This window comes from Ilyonectria robusta, assembly GCF_021365365.1.
Source record: "Ilyonectria robusta strain PMI_751 chromosome Unknown BGZ61scaffold_3, whole genome shotgun sequence".
Taxonomy (NCBI): domain Eukaryota; kingdom Fungi; phylum Ascomycota; class Sordariomycetes; order Hypocreales; family Nectriaceae; genus Ilyonectria; species Ilyonectria robusta.
Window position 1 is genome coordinate 1,523,416 of NW_025764437.1, and position 13,629 is coordinate 1,537,044.

At 56.6% G+C, this 13,629-nt stretch overlaps 6 protein-coding genes across 6 annotated transcripts; 2 read left to right on the top strand and 4 right to left on the bottom strand.

The window, feature by feature from the left end:
* Positions 1-575: 575 nt before the first annotated feature.
* On the bottom strand, positions 576-1,622 carry BGZ61DRAFT_443122 (uncharacterized protein; the record flags this gene model as incomplete). Its single annotated transcript, XM_046244831.1, has 1 exon — positions 576-1,622. A coding segment is annotated over exon 1 (512 nt), but the record flags the coding sequence as incomplete, so codon positions are not given.
* A 2,100-nt stretch (positions 1,623-3,722) lies between these two features.
* BGZ61DRAFT_473473 (uncharacterized protein) lies at positions 3,723-4,977 on the bottom strand (the record flags this gene model as incomplete). The annotated part of the gene is made up of 3 exons (XM_046248455.1): positions 3,723-3,830; positions 4,002-4,180; positions 4,389-4,977. The coding sequence occupies 3 exons, from the start codon at positions 4,975-4,977 to the stop codon at positions 3,723-3,725; spliced, it is 876 nt and encodes a 291-aa protein (XP_046109572.1).
* Positions 4,978-5,243: 266 nt separating this feature from the next.
* BGZ61DRAFT_129691 (uncharacterized protein) lies at positions 5,244-6,925 on the bottom strand. Its single transcript, XM_046237131.1, has 2 exons — positions 5,813-6,925; positions 5,244-5,707 (listed from the first exon to the last, which is right to left on the bottom strand). Exons 1-2 carry the CDS (start codon positions 6,831-6,833, stop codon positions 5,511-5,513), a joined length of 1,218 nt encoding a protein of 405 aa, XP_046109573.1. The 5' UTR covers positions 6,834-6,925; the 3' UTR covers positions 5,244-5,510.
* Positions 6,926-7,586: 661 nt separating this feature from the next.
* Positions 7,587-9,138, top strand: BGZ61DRAFT_528075 (GWT1-domain-containing protein; the record flags this gene model as incomplete). The annotated part of the gene is made up of 2 exons (XM_046253199.1): positions 7,587-7,688; positions 7,741-9,138. 2 exons carry the CDS (start codon positions 7,587-7,589, stop codon positions 9,136-9,138), a joined length of 1,500 nt encoding a protein of 499 aa, XP_046109574.1.
* Positions 9,139-10,347: 1,209 nt separating this feature from the next.
* BGZ61DRAFT_129700 (uncharacterized protein) lies at positions 10,348-11,292 on the bottom strand. Its single transcript, XM_046237133.1, has one exon. It carries the CDS (start codon positions 11,207-11,209, stop codon positions 10,400-10,402), a length of 810 nt encoding a protein of 269 aa, XP_046109575.1. The 5' UTR covers positions 11,210-11,292; the 3' UTR covers positions 10,348-10,399.
* A 566-nt stretch (positions 11,293-11,858) lies between these two features.
* On the top strand, positions 11,859-12,956 carry BGZ61DRAFT_129714 (uncharacterized protein). The gene has a single exon (XM_046237134.1). The coding sequence runs from the start codon at positions 12,159-12,161 to the stop codon at positions 12,747-12,749; it is 591 nt and encodes a 196-aa protein (XP_046109576.1). The 5' UTR covers positions 11,859-12,158; the 3' UTR covers positions 12,750-12,956.
* The last annotated feature ends 673 nt before the right edge of the window (positions 12,957-13,629 follow it).

Genomic DNA, 13,629 nt, shown 5'->3' on the forward strand with positions numbered 1-13,629 from the left:
GTCTAGCCCCGTCTAATCACTGCTACTGCACGACCTACCACGACGAGATAGCTCGAGCGGGGACAGCGAACTGCATCCCAGGATGATGAGCTGCATTAACCCAAGGCCTAGTTGGAGTTGCAAGTAGTATGGAGCTAAACAGCAAGACGGCGAGACAGTGAGACACTGAGGTGAGACACAGAGTGAGGGGTTGGAGGCTAGTCCAACTCGTGCTGGGCCAAGGCCGCACAGCCAAGACGAGAGAGCGACCAGGGCAAGGACAAGGAACGGCAAGGACAAGGACAAGGGCAAGGGATGCACCGCACCGTTGGCTGTCCCTCGTCGCAATTCAAGGTAAACCCCGCAAATTGCGAAATGTCGCGCCGCCCGCCCATCGTACGGTATCCTCTCTGGCGTCACCGCGGCCCCATCGGCGACCCCCATCGTCGACCAAACCAAGACAAGCCTGATTACCTTGGCCCTTACTGTAATTAGCCTGCAACTGCGCGCCAGAAGGCGCCATGAAAGCATCAGAGGCAGGCCGAAGCGGGGGCGGATTCGAGGTACGTAATGAGGCTATTTTCAACAGAGGGGGGGCCTGCACTTCGCTGCGCAGCTCGCTGGAGTGTGCCTGTTGATGTTCGACCTAAGACGTAAACTAGGGTAGCTTCTTAGCTTGGGCCAGATAGAGAGAGTCAAGGGGAGCTAGCTACCTGGTACCTACCTACAAAAACTACACTACTGCGTAATACAGGTTGGTAGGTTATCTCAATAACTAACTAGCACCCAAAACAGATGCATGGGGTCGGTACCTTGCCCAGCTTCGCCTCTCTCTCCTCTTGGCATCACCTTGCCTTATCCTCTTCCTTGCTCGTTTTGACGCGGGGTTTCCAGCCTCCGCCTCCACTTGATTAAGCCCTGTACGCTCTGGGACTAGCGACAATCTGGTTCGATCTCTTTTGAGGGGGTTTCTGTCCGTTGCGGGTGTTCCCTCCGTTGCGTTGTTGTCGTGGCACATTTCATTAGCCCGTTTGCCGAATGCCGGAGACAACCTCCCGTCAGTTTTCCAGGAAACATTTGGCGGAGGTGGCGCCGGCATGACATGGCAGTCCTGGCATGCCATAGGCATGGCCTGCACGGAACATCTGACAGGATGTAACCTGCCAACCGCCATTGGACCGCGTGGGTGCTCGGAGGTGGGAGCTGGCACACGATCATGATTCAGCATGTTCTCGAAATGTTGCGCTGCGGTGGGACTTTGATTATCCCGAGAGGGGGGGAAACTTGGCATATGCTGCGTGACCTACGCACGCATGTCGAGAGCCAGCAGACGAGTCCGAAAAATCGCCCGGTTTGGCAATTCGGGATACGCGTACCGGGGGGACAGCGCTGCCTCGGCACACAGCCATACAACGCCAAAGAGATGCCAGCTTCAGAGGTAGGGATCTCCGGTCCAGAACCTGGCACTGCATCGCATGGTGCCTGAATCTCCCAGACTTGCCTGTGGCTGGCGGCTGGCGGCTGATTTCAAGGTGAGTTGTCACTAGCCTCCTGCATGGTCATCAAACCCATATCGACAATACATCCATGGCTGGGCCAAGAAATCCCAGTTGCTATCGGCATGGGTAACGGACAATAGCTACTGTCTACGCAGGGGAGGGTGTGGAGAGTGGAGAGAGTGCAACTGGCGATCTCTGGCAAGCGCCGCAAAGCCGGGGGGGGGGGTCGGGGGTCAGTTGTGACTTGTAAGCTATGGGCGAGGCTACCCACAAGAGCCGACATGGAGGATGTCACCCCTTGCTGTTTGTTGCGCTCTCGGGGCGTCTTTTGATGCAGGTCCTGACTCCTGGGTGCAAATCCCCCAGGTCCAGGTCCGGGTCGAGAGAGCGAGGTGGTGTTGTAATTACGGACGCCACGAGGCGTGACGTGCTACAGCAGAGGCTTCACCCCATCACGACATGTCTCGCCGACATGTCGACCCAGTGGAGCCGGGGTCTCCCTCCGCGAGAGGAATATCACTTTCAATTTGAGTCGAGCCATGCAGGACGTGACAGAATCTGGCAGAGTTACGTCCAACGCGGGAATCCTGGTGTATACGAAGCAGGCCGATCACCGTTGCTCTCGCGAGATCGTCCCCCTTCCCTCCCTCTACCCAAACTCTCCGGCGGCCCCACGACTCGAACGACTACCCACATGAGGCTCGTGTCACTGGGTTCCCTCGAGCTGTTCCTTTGAGGAGACGATGCTATCAGGGCCCGTCTCGGGCTGCGGAAGAGCGGGCAGGCCGGCTCCGCTGATGGGCGGCTCTGCATTGCGAACCCCTGCTGGTGGCCCGCCCATGTCGGCCCCCCGATGAGATACAGACAGTATGGGGTCCTTGATGGGGCTCTGGGCCCTTGGTCGGGGGAGGGGGACTAGGAGGCCGTCCGGCCATCGGCCGAAGCAGGGATTTGGACAGCTCTCGCCTTGGCTTTGGACCGGGGGATGATGGATGGGGGCATGGGATGAGGATGGAAAACCCGCACCGCACGGGTTGCATGCACCGCATCACAGACCAAGAGCCGGGATCACAACTAGAGCCGCTTGAAACGGGCGGGCTCGGCTCGCGTCGCGGGAAACGCATTGACGAATATGCCTCCCCCCGGCTAGCATGGGGACTGTTGGCTGCAAGCTGGCTGCGAGTTGGCTGCAAGTTGGCCAAGCCAAGTGTAGATGGGCGAGCGATGGGCTTTCCCAGATGCGGATGCGTCGTCGTCGATGGATTGGTAGGTCAAGGAACGCTCCCCAGAGGCAAAGCAACCAGGTCAAAAGTAGGTCCGATAGTGCCTTCATCGTTGCAGTAGTTTTGCAGGTGGTTCGGCCTTGCTTGAGGGTCGCGTTTGGGTGTTTCGCCACCCTGTTGGGACCAGATGCTATTGACGATTTTTTGCATCCACTGCACCGCAAATACAACTTTGGTCTGTCTGGGGCCCTTGCTGCAGCACCTCTTTTCTGTCGGCCGTCGTCATCGGGAGGAGGCGATAGATGGCGAAGGCTTCCAGGTTACATTGACAATAAAAAGCCAATTGGCCCTTGATATCTTTCTTATCTGATGATTGGCGTTGGCAATTTCCTTGTCGGCAACCCGTCGCCGCCCACCACAAGATGCGTGGACGGACGCACTGCCAACAGCAACATCCCGTGATAGCAGTTCATATGCACAGTTCCGTGCTGCGCCGGGCGACTCCAGCAGGGCGACTCTAGCAGGGCCAACTAATTAGCCTGCCCGATGCCTTCGACCCTGGCTAGTTGGTTCAATCGCGCTGCCGTCCAACTTATCCACATCGACCCCCATGCGTCTAGCTGCAGCTCGCTATCGGCCGGAGACGGAGAGAACGTTGGACGGCGCAGCATTTTGTTGTGTTGTCGCCATCCATCCCCTCCATCCCATCCCATCCTCGCATCCAGAACCCCCAATCCCCATAGCCAAAATCCCTCCGAGATACGTACTCGGATGAAATGCACTTAACCCCCCTTCCCCCCCCTTCTCCCCCTTCTCCGGCATGCAACTACCGGATATCCGAGGTACCCTGGAGGTTCTGCAGGATGCGATGGGATGGCTGCATCTGCCGCAGCAGGTGGTCATCTGTGACACCAAAAGAAAATACCGCCACAGAGAGTGAAAGTCGACCGACGTTGGTTCCGGGATCGAGCGCAAGCACCATCAACGACGAAAACAAGAAAACCCGCCTGGCACCCTTACCCTAGCACACGGCTGTTTCTGTTTCCGGGCGACGAAACGAGATGAGGCATGGTACGCCCGTTGCTACATCCGTAGTGTCCGTAGTGTCCGTAGTGCCCTGTGTAGTGCCCTGTATAGCGCGTCACGTGCGCGGCTTAGACGCTGGACGAGAAGTTGAAGCAGCGCAGTGCTACGTACGAATTCAGCGCAGGTTGGAGATAGGGTGGTATTTCGCGATGGAAGTGGAGGCAGCGCTGTGGGCTGTCGCTGTGGGCTGTGGCCATGGGCCATGACGGCTTACCATCGGGGCCGGAGGCAGGCGGCCGCCACTCTGAAGGGGCCGAGGGATTCCTGATTTTGCCCATCGCCCGTCGACCATCGTTCGTGGGCCGTCGTGCGTTCTGTTCTGTGGCATGCATTGGCCGCGAGCCCTGGCGCCGTGGGCCATCCGCCCGTCCAGCATACATGCTGCGTACATAACTGCGTACATACATACAGCGTACATACTGCGTACATATCGACATCGTGTGCGCGATCCTTCGGGGACTAGGAATTTGGCCTCAATCCGAGCCGCAGTAGCCGCCGGCCCGGACCACCCTCCGACAGGACAGGGCCCCTACCAAAGGCGACCACGCCTGCGAGCCGTGATGCTGGCCGCTCGCCCAATCGCCCTCACCTGTTTACGCACCGCGGCCACGGCGGAACTCCGATGCTGCTGCAAGCCGTCGGCACCAGCAATTGGCCTGTCCATGATTCTGTCCCTCTGTTTGGCGCCTCTGCTGCCACCTCGCGACTTGACTCAAGCGAGACGCAGTGCACAACACAACACAACACAACCCGCCGTCGCCGCCGCCGCGCCAGCAGCAACGCCTCCTCCCCCTCCTCCGACCGGCCCGGGATTCGGGGGGGTGTGAACGCTTGGCCTGGGCGACGACGGGCTTGGCGATGGCGATGGCTTGCACCGCGGGCGACATGGGGCGCAAGGGGGGAGTCGCTCTATCTGACGATGCCTGCACACGCAGCGCACCAAATGGACCAAATGGACCGCATGCGAGACTAACAAGAGCGGGTCTGGGCGGCGCGCGCATCCATGATGTGCAGCAGCGCCGTTCTGTCTCCCCACCCCATCGCGCGAATATACGGCACCAGTGCACCGCTGCACCACTCATGATGCCGGGGGGGTGTTCGTGTTGACCAGCGGAGATTGTGACCATGGCCTGTCGTCTGTGGGGTAGAGGGTAGAGGGTAGAGCACGGGGGACGTAGTCCGCATGCCATGTCTCTCTGGTTGAGCAGTAAGACGCCCAAAACAGACAGAAAAGGGCTTTTGTCTGAGACAGCCAGTTTACTACTGTACGTGTGTGTGGGAGCGGTTAGGACCGGGCATCTTGATGAAGGGATGGCAGACGAAGACTCTGCCACCAACAGATCCGCATCTATTCGAGAGTTGCTGTTTAGCCTGGAATTGTTGGGGGTCTTATGCTGCACTGAGACAGAATAGGCCGTTGTATACTCTGTCTCGGGCCGGGCCAGTCTCAAGTGAAAATGTGCTCCAGGTAAGACATGGAGAGGAAAGAGAACACCAGATCAAGAGCGTGTTTTCTCTGCCTTCATTGAATCCATTTTGTCAAGTTATTGTAAAAAAAAAAATCCCGTTCCATGATCAAATTTGTAACACAACTCCACGCATGACAAGAAATATCAAAAGCTAGGAACCTCGTTTACAACCCCAGCAATATCAAACTCGATTCCTTGCCCGAGACACCATTATTACGACTTTGTCATTATCATGAAATCCACAAACTGTCACGTTAAATTCCTCCCAAATATATTATGTTCTCATGGATTCGGTCGGTGAGAACAAATTGCCTCGTGTAAATGTAGGCCATCGTGTCTGCCCATGCCCGAGGATATGGGAGTGGAAGCTCGATTGTATCTCCAGGTTGGACAATTGCAGAGAGGATGATAGCGGCGAGGACAGGGAGATATGTGCGTGCGTATTCGAGGTCTACAGACTATTAGTCCCAGGTTCAAGACAAGAAGGATGCATTGGGGAATGGGTTGTCAAGTGTGGTGAAGTTGCCATGTTAGTGATTGGTATAGGGTAACTCACGAATGGGAATAGGGGCCAACACTTGACGAGCCGCCCTTCTTTCCAGGCCGGGAGAGCGATGAGGTTCGAGGCCGTAGAGTCCAGCAGTCGAGTGTCGTCTCTCCTTGCGAGCAGCTGACAAAGGAGGGGATGTTGGTTGAGGAGTGTTGGTGGGTGGTCGAAGAGTCGCCACAGAAGACCGGCGGCTGGACTGAGCGCTCGGCACGGGCCTTGGATTTGGGATGGTAGCTCGCAACTCGTCAAGATCAAATGTTCTCGTCAAGACAAGCGGCTTTTGGTTTCGAGAATGTATAACGACACGGGTGGTGAGACGTCCCTCCACGGGGTACGGCGACGGAATGGCTCCATCGCTATTGGGAGTTGCAATGGTGGAGAGTCGCCGGAGTTCGACTGGCAGGACAAACAGGTCTGGCTCACGGAGGGAATGTGAACCGATGGATCCTCGACGTCCAGGCTGCCCAAGTTGTCGTTGAAGTTGCATGTTCCTCGCTAGGATCGCCCCGGGAGGAGCGGATCCTCTGCGCTCAAAGGCTCGAGGTGGAGGCCTGGTTCTATCTGCCTCGGACTCCCGAAGCAAGAAGCTTCTCGACTCTTCAGCAATGGTTGACCTTCGGTGACTGGACGGCGGGATGAAAGGGCCCGAGAGGGGACCCGAGAGGGGACCCGTGACAGGGCCTGACAGAGGAGAGCGTCGAGCGTCGAGCGACAACGGGGTGGGGAGAGCCAAATCTGATACGGGTTTCAAGGCAACGGTCCGCGGAGACCCTTCAGCACTGGACGACTTGCGGCTGCGAAGCTCCAAACGCTCCACAGCCGCCTTGTCGTGTTCTCTCATTCTCTCATCATCAGAGTCCGGGTACATGGGCAACGGACGGCTCAGAGGTGACAGCGGTGTTGCCATCCACGCAGGGCTTTTGAATGCCATCCGAGCCCGTGCAGTCTGGTAACTGTGGCCAGGTCCAGTGGTACGGATGGGCTGGATGGCAGGACGAGGCCGGGACTCTCTTGAAGCGGTAGCCATGGTTGCAAGATCGGGATCTGGGTTCACAAAAGGGATCCGAGAAAGGGCAGACGAGCGAGAACTGGAGGAATCCAAGAGGTGGAAATAGGCAAAGGGGAGAAAGGAGAACACTCAAGATAAACGGGTGCCCTCCTGAGTCTTTGGTAGGCAGTCATTTATTCACTGGAATGAAATGGCGTTGGTCCTCAAAGAAGCAAAACTCTGGCGGCGACTGCGCCGTCGATGTGCTCTGGCCTCAGAGCATTTGCCGTGCAATACAGAACAAAGCTTGCAAGCCGCCGGCGTTGCGGATTTGTGTGGGCGTGCGTGTTTGCCACACCCGAGAACAAAGAAAGAGGCGTGCAGCCGCCGGCGCAAATCCACTTGGTTGGCAGCCGGAGGCCTGAGGAGTCACACTGTGGCCGAACGGCTGAAGCAGCGTTTGTGCCAGCCTTGAACCTTGTTGTAGAGGTCATCTCCGTGAATTGCCCTGTATCTAACAGTGAACGCCCGTGAAGGGTGTGTCGGGATGTCGTTCAGGGGTGCACGTGATAGCGTGATCGGGGGCACCAGCCGTGCGCGCAAGACGGCTCTTCATTGGACAGCCTCATTTGCCGCGGTCCTTATTCCAGGCCACCATCGCCAACAAGGCTGAGTTCCACACTCCTTGTCGATTTTGACAAGTGTCGTCTTGCGTCGCTTCTTTTTAAGTGACAGCGTGACCAGGCCATGCCGTGCCAGTTTACGCCTCTCTTATGATTCCAACAGCTGGCCATGTCTGATCCCGCTAGCTACAAGAAGTTGAAGGAGGACTTCGTCTCCAACCTCTCGGGGGGCTCCGTCGCGGAAATCAACTATGTGACATCCGTCGCGGCCGTCAGTCCACCTCCCCCGCTCCTTTGAGAGAGTCAAGCTGATCCATATTCAGGTCGCATGCATTCTTTGGTCTGTCCTTCAGGCCCGCCAGTCCTTCTTTCAGCGGTACACCATCCTCGCCTTTGCCGTCGATTTCCTCCTCAATGTCGGCGCCATCCTCCTCTCCACGACACTCTACGCGAACTCTCCGCTCCTCCTCATTCTACTCCTGATCGCGCCAGCCGTCTTAATTTTCACCCTCCCACCAAACTCGATTGGACGAAAGAAGAAGCCCAAGGTTCCCCGGACCGCCCGGGCCAGATCCGGCTCGAGGAACCAGGATGGTCTTTCCACCAAGCCATTCCTCACAACGTACCGCGGTAGCATGATGATTGTGACATGTATCGCAATTCTGGCTGTCGACTTTCGCCTCTTCCCTAGGCGCTTTGCCAAGGTGGAGACATGGGGCACCTCCCTGATGGACCTGGGTGTCGGGTCCTTTGTTTTCTCTGGTGGCGTCGTTGCAGCTCGCCCTGTTTTGAAGGAGAGGATGATAGGTCGCACGACAGGCCGGGCAACGCCGCTCCTTTATCGAATTTTATACTCGATGCGTCACTCCATCCCCCTCTTGGTGTTGGGCGTGATCAGGTTCCTTAGTGTGAAGGGCCTGGACTACGCAGAGCATGTGACAGAGTACGGAGTTCATTGGAATTTCTTCTTCACGCTAGGCTTCTTGCCCCCTTTTGTGGCACTTTTCCAGTCAGCTCTGCGAGTGATTCCCTCTTTTGCGGCGTTGTCTCTCCTGGTTGGTGTCACCTACCAGGTCCTCCTTGAGACGACCAGTCTCAAAGCGTTCATCCTCACTGCGCCAAGAACAGACCTCATTTCCATGAACCGAGAGGGCATCTTTAGCTTCTTCGGATATCTGGCCATCTTCCTCGCTGGTCAAGACACGGGTATGTTCTGTATCCCCCGCAACATCCCTCCTAGGAGCAAGGCCAGTCCCGGTGCTCAGCGGAACACCCTTTTGATGACCATGGCTGTGTGGGGAGGCATCTGGACCGGTCTATACCTACTGTCCACGAACTACACCTATGGCTTCGGGCTGTTAGTTTCTCGTCGGATGGCGAACTTGCCATACGTGCTCTGGGTTGTTGCCTTCAACACTCTGCAGCTTTTCGGGTTCTGTGTAGTCGACACCGTCTTCTTCCCGGCATTTTACAATGCCGCGGACCCCCAAACGGAGAAGGAGGCATATGAGAAGGCAACAAGCCGGGTGATGCGAGCCTACAACCGCAATGGCCTGGCCGTCTTTTTGCTGGCTAATCTTTTGACTGGCCTGGTCAACCTGACGGTTCGGACGCTGGATGTGACACCAGTGACGACCATCGGGATACTGGTCGGGTACATGGCAACTGTTACTGGCTTTGCCGTGGGACTAGATCACTACAACATCTCCATCAAACTTTAGAGGAGCAAATGCATGAGATATATTGGTGGCGTGCTATTGACTCCCCGCGATCCTCCGACGCCTGGGTGTGAGCATGCACGGCCGATTGGAGTCTGCCTGAATTCAACATGCAAATCACTCTTGCATTAAAAGTTTCTTTGTTCCCGGCCCCGGATGGCCCGGGGGGTTGGCCTATGCATGACGGCCCGGCTGTCCGGAGGAGCGAACCGACACGACCGAGATCAGAAAGCCAATGGGTGCCGTCGTGATGAAGCGGACAAGTCATGAGGTAGTTGCGAGCAATGCCGTCACGTTTTGAGGGTGGATACGGATGGCAAGTGAGGACCAGGGTTGTAGATTCTGAGATGAACGATCGATAACATGCAATGCGATCGCGAGGGAGCTATGTATATTCAAGATGCGCGGAACACACATCTGTATTGCACAGTCGTGATTGGCTGGGACCAAATGTTGGCCCATCAACTGCCTGTAACCAATGGCCTATGGGATGGGATGGACGCGACGCGTTTTAATGCGACGCTGCTGTGAGCTCCGTTTCAACTGCATGAACATGCATCGTAGCCGGTGGCGCAGCTGTTGGCCTCGGTCGAGAAGCAGTGGGACGGCGCAAATGGTGACAGATGGACGGGTGACTTCGGATCCTGGACCGTAGCGGCCAAGCACTCAATATTGGTCACGTTTCTGATATGTCATTCTGCGTAGTACGCCGTTGACACTTTGATAGATGCTGCCGGAGTGGTTTCAACAACCCCATTAGGCATCAAGCATCAGCCACCAGCTGTCGGCCATCAGCCAAGAGCATGATAACAAGGACCGTGCCATGTAGATCCGGTCCGTCTTCCAACGGGAGACGGTGATGCCGGAAGATGACGTCTGAAACGGATGCCAACGACGCAGCCCAGGCTCAGATCAACGTCAGCGAGATCCCTGTCGTCGGATGCAGCTCATCTCCGACCTTAATGCTAGTCGGCCGCAAGCTTGGCGAAATGCAAATGCGACGAAAACTGGCAAACACAGAATTACGCCCCAGACGCGATTCAATCGTACGCAGATGTGGCGAGACCAGAAGAGACGATACGAGGATCTCGCTAGTTCCCTGTTTTCTTATTCCCATGCTGTTATTGTCTCCATTTCTTCTGGTCCGAGGTGATGGATGACGGTGGTCTGTGGCGAGCGTGGGAACATTGGAGATGCAAATTAGGGTGTTTCAGAGGGCAAAGGCCAGTGTCTCGGGATGGCCATCGAAACTAATTGTTAGAGGCTACGAGAATTCACTCTTTTGGAATGGCAAAGCCATAATTAGTCCAGCGAGCCATCTGCAAAGCAGAACATACAAGATTGACCAAACAGAGGGACACGGGGTAATCGCAAGGAGACCTAAACCAGGGTAGCCGAAGCGACTGGGGCACGCGCTCCCTGGCGAGTGGAAGGCTAAAGGAGCGCAAATTTCCCCGTGATTCAGAGGGAACCAGGGTTGAGAGGGAGCCGGGCATTTCGCCGTTTGGGGGTCTCGCAAACAAAAGGCTCGGACCAGGTACTTACTTGTGAGAGTGGACGAGAGGGAAACCAAGGTCCCAAGAGAAGGGACGAGCATGGATGGGCACGGTGATCCCTCGCCAGCGCACTGACGAGGCTTATTGGATGTTGTCCGCGAGGTCAGGTCCGGGAAGATTTCCCATGGATCCAAGGACGGTGGAAGAGGGATCCGGATGCGACTGACGCGGTCCTCCGGCGGAGAGGCCTTCCCTACGGAGACCATCGGAGACGGATGTGGAAAAAGAAAGGGTGACATGGCGCTCGCGGGTTGGGCTGAACGTGCGCCCAGCCACGAGATGACAGCCAGCTCACAAAAGCAATCGACGTAATTGCGACGTAGGGAGCGGGTGCCGTATGCACGGATGCGTTGACTTTTGTGCTTGCTTTGATGGAGGGAGGGAGGAAGAAAGAAGCAAAGTGTCGGCTGTGTAATACGTGTGGACGGACGGAGGGCCGCGTCCAGAAGACTGGAGAGACAATTGGGATGAGGCCGTGGCCTTGAACCCTGAACCTGGCCAGTCCAGCTCACGTACATATTGTATATGACCAGGGTAAAGGCAGAGCTGATGTGCGCTGTCCGAGATGCAGCTCGGCAATAGTACCATGGTAAGCAGAAGCGAGTTTTCGGACGAGTAATTGTCAGAACAGAATGAGAGAAGAAGGAGAAAAAGAAAAGAAGACCATCTCTCCTCCGGTACGTACAGCGCATCACGGCCCGACGAGGATCTCATCTCATCCCATCCCGTCTCGTCCCGCCTCGTGTCTTTGGTCTCGGGTTTCCGAGGGACATTCTCTCTCTTTCTTCCGTCTCTCGTGCAGTGGTTCGATCCAGTCAGTGACTTCGACGACGAGATGAATCCGGGGCCCCTGTTACCCGTCACCATCACCCATCACCCACATCATGCCAGATGCATTTCTTCCGCCCATCGCATGCGGACGGCTCAGTGCACGTACTCCCAGGCTTGGACTTTTTAATGATTAATCTGGCTTCTACTCGGGCTTCTCGAAAGAAGTGGGAACGTCGCCGGGACTATTTTGCAGGGCTCATGCTAGCCGGCGATGGGTGGGAACAGCGCTAATATACAGGTTGACAGGCTTTTCCGCTGGGCCATGTTGGTGATGCGAGGGGGACCATGATGCTGGAGAGTTAGACCTGGTCAGTCGGATGTCTGTCCGGGCTAGGCGCAAGTGCACTTTGCAAATCCAAGCACTGGGAGCTCCTCGGCTGGGCGCGTGAGGTTCGGTGAGAGCGATGCGAAGGGGAGGACTACGACGCGACGGCGTCGGTTGAGACGTGTCTCCGAGTAATGTGCAGACCCAAGCTCCGAGTGTTGGTGGTGCGAAGTAGCTTGAGCCTGGGTCCAATGGGAGGGAATAGGTGGGATGCGGAAGCGCAATATCAATCATAATAATAACAACACCTTCCGGCATCAGCCTGCTTCAGCCTGCAGATCGCTCTCCATACCTGACCGAGAAAGCGAGAGATGGCTGAGATATACCGGATTCCACCATTTCTTGGCTCAAGACTTTCTACGTCTCCCTGCAAGCCCCTGTGCTGCCCTGTTCGGAGGGCGCCTCAATGTGCTGCGCTGCACAGGGCATCATCACAAAAGCTGGGCCCCAGCTGCGGTGTGACCGAACGATATATCGTGATGTGCTATGTAAATCATTTTGGGGCCAAGCTACTACGTAGTAGACCACCGTCAAGATGCCCACTACTGGAGATTACTGGTCAATGCCTGGCCATAACAAACCGGGCTCCGTTGAGAGCGGACGTGCTTCCTTCATGGAAGGGACGGGGAGCAAGCCCATCTACCCGCGTCTCCCTTCCAGAGGGATCATTTATTGGTTTATTGGGGGTAATTGGGGAAGGGAGAGAGTCCAAGAAGATCAACCCCAAATGTTGTTTCCCTTGCTTCCTCCCTTGGTGCCGAGTCCATCCAAATCGAGGCGTCCCACGCATGGCGGTCAAGTTTTCGTGGTGTCTAGTACGTACCCGGGCTTGTTTTAGGTGCAATGGACCTAAGACCAATTCCGGCGCGGGAGTCGACGTCAGACAAGACGGTCGCCGTTAGCTTCAGACGGTAGCTGATGTGCTACCAATGCAGGCAGGTTCCATTGGGAAGGGCAAAACGGAAACGAGAGACGGGAGCGCTGAGATTGCGGAGAACCAAACGGGGGCGCATTGGCTGATGGCCCAGTTTGTGCAGTCGGGGCGCTGATGAGGCATTGCATGGCTTAATTTCACAAACCGCCCAGTTCCCTGAAAAGTCAATGAGCCCGGACCACGATGCAGCGTGACGGATGAATTCGTGTGTGTGCGGGCATGTGTGTGTGTATGGTTATATGAGGTACTTTGCGATGGAGAAGAGGATGAGTACACTGGAGGTCTGAGACTTTGAGGACTCTGAGACTTGGTCCACACCGTGTCACGGGCCATCCACCTCGATATCCGGCAATTAAGTACTACCTGGGTACGTAGTAGGTCAATGTCTAAGGGCGCAAGTAGAGCACCTCGTCTTCCGTATCCATCTTCATGTCCATCTTCATGTCCATCCATCCTCCTCATCGCAGAACGGGGCGGCGTGGTGCTGCCAGCGTGCCCGTGGTGGGTTTAGGCGCAGGTATGGATGTTTCTGGTGGACACCTGGCTCCTGGCTTCCTGGCTTCTCCCCCGGTACCTGCAGGAACGGCGGCTTGCAGGTACCGCCGCCCCTGAATCTAGCGCCCAAGGCCGGCGGAGCGACGCACCCTCGCGCCCGCTGGGTACTTACCTGCTGTGCCTCAGCCGGTACCTGGACCTCGTTGTTGCAGGTGGCCGCTTGGGGAGGACCGCTGGCCAGGGGGGGCAGTACCTGGGCACACCCCCGTAGCGTCCCTTGTAGCCCGTCAATTTACTGCTCCACAGCTGCAGCCCAAGTCTCATCTCGTCAATTTCGCCTGGCGCCCGAGTCT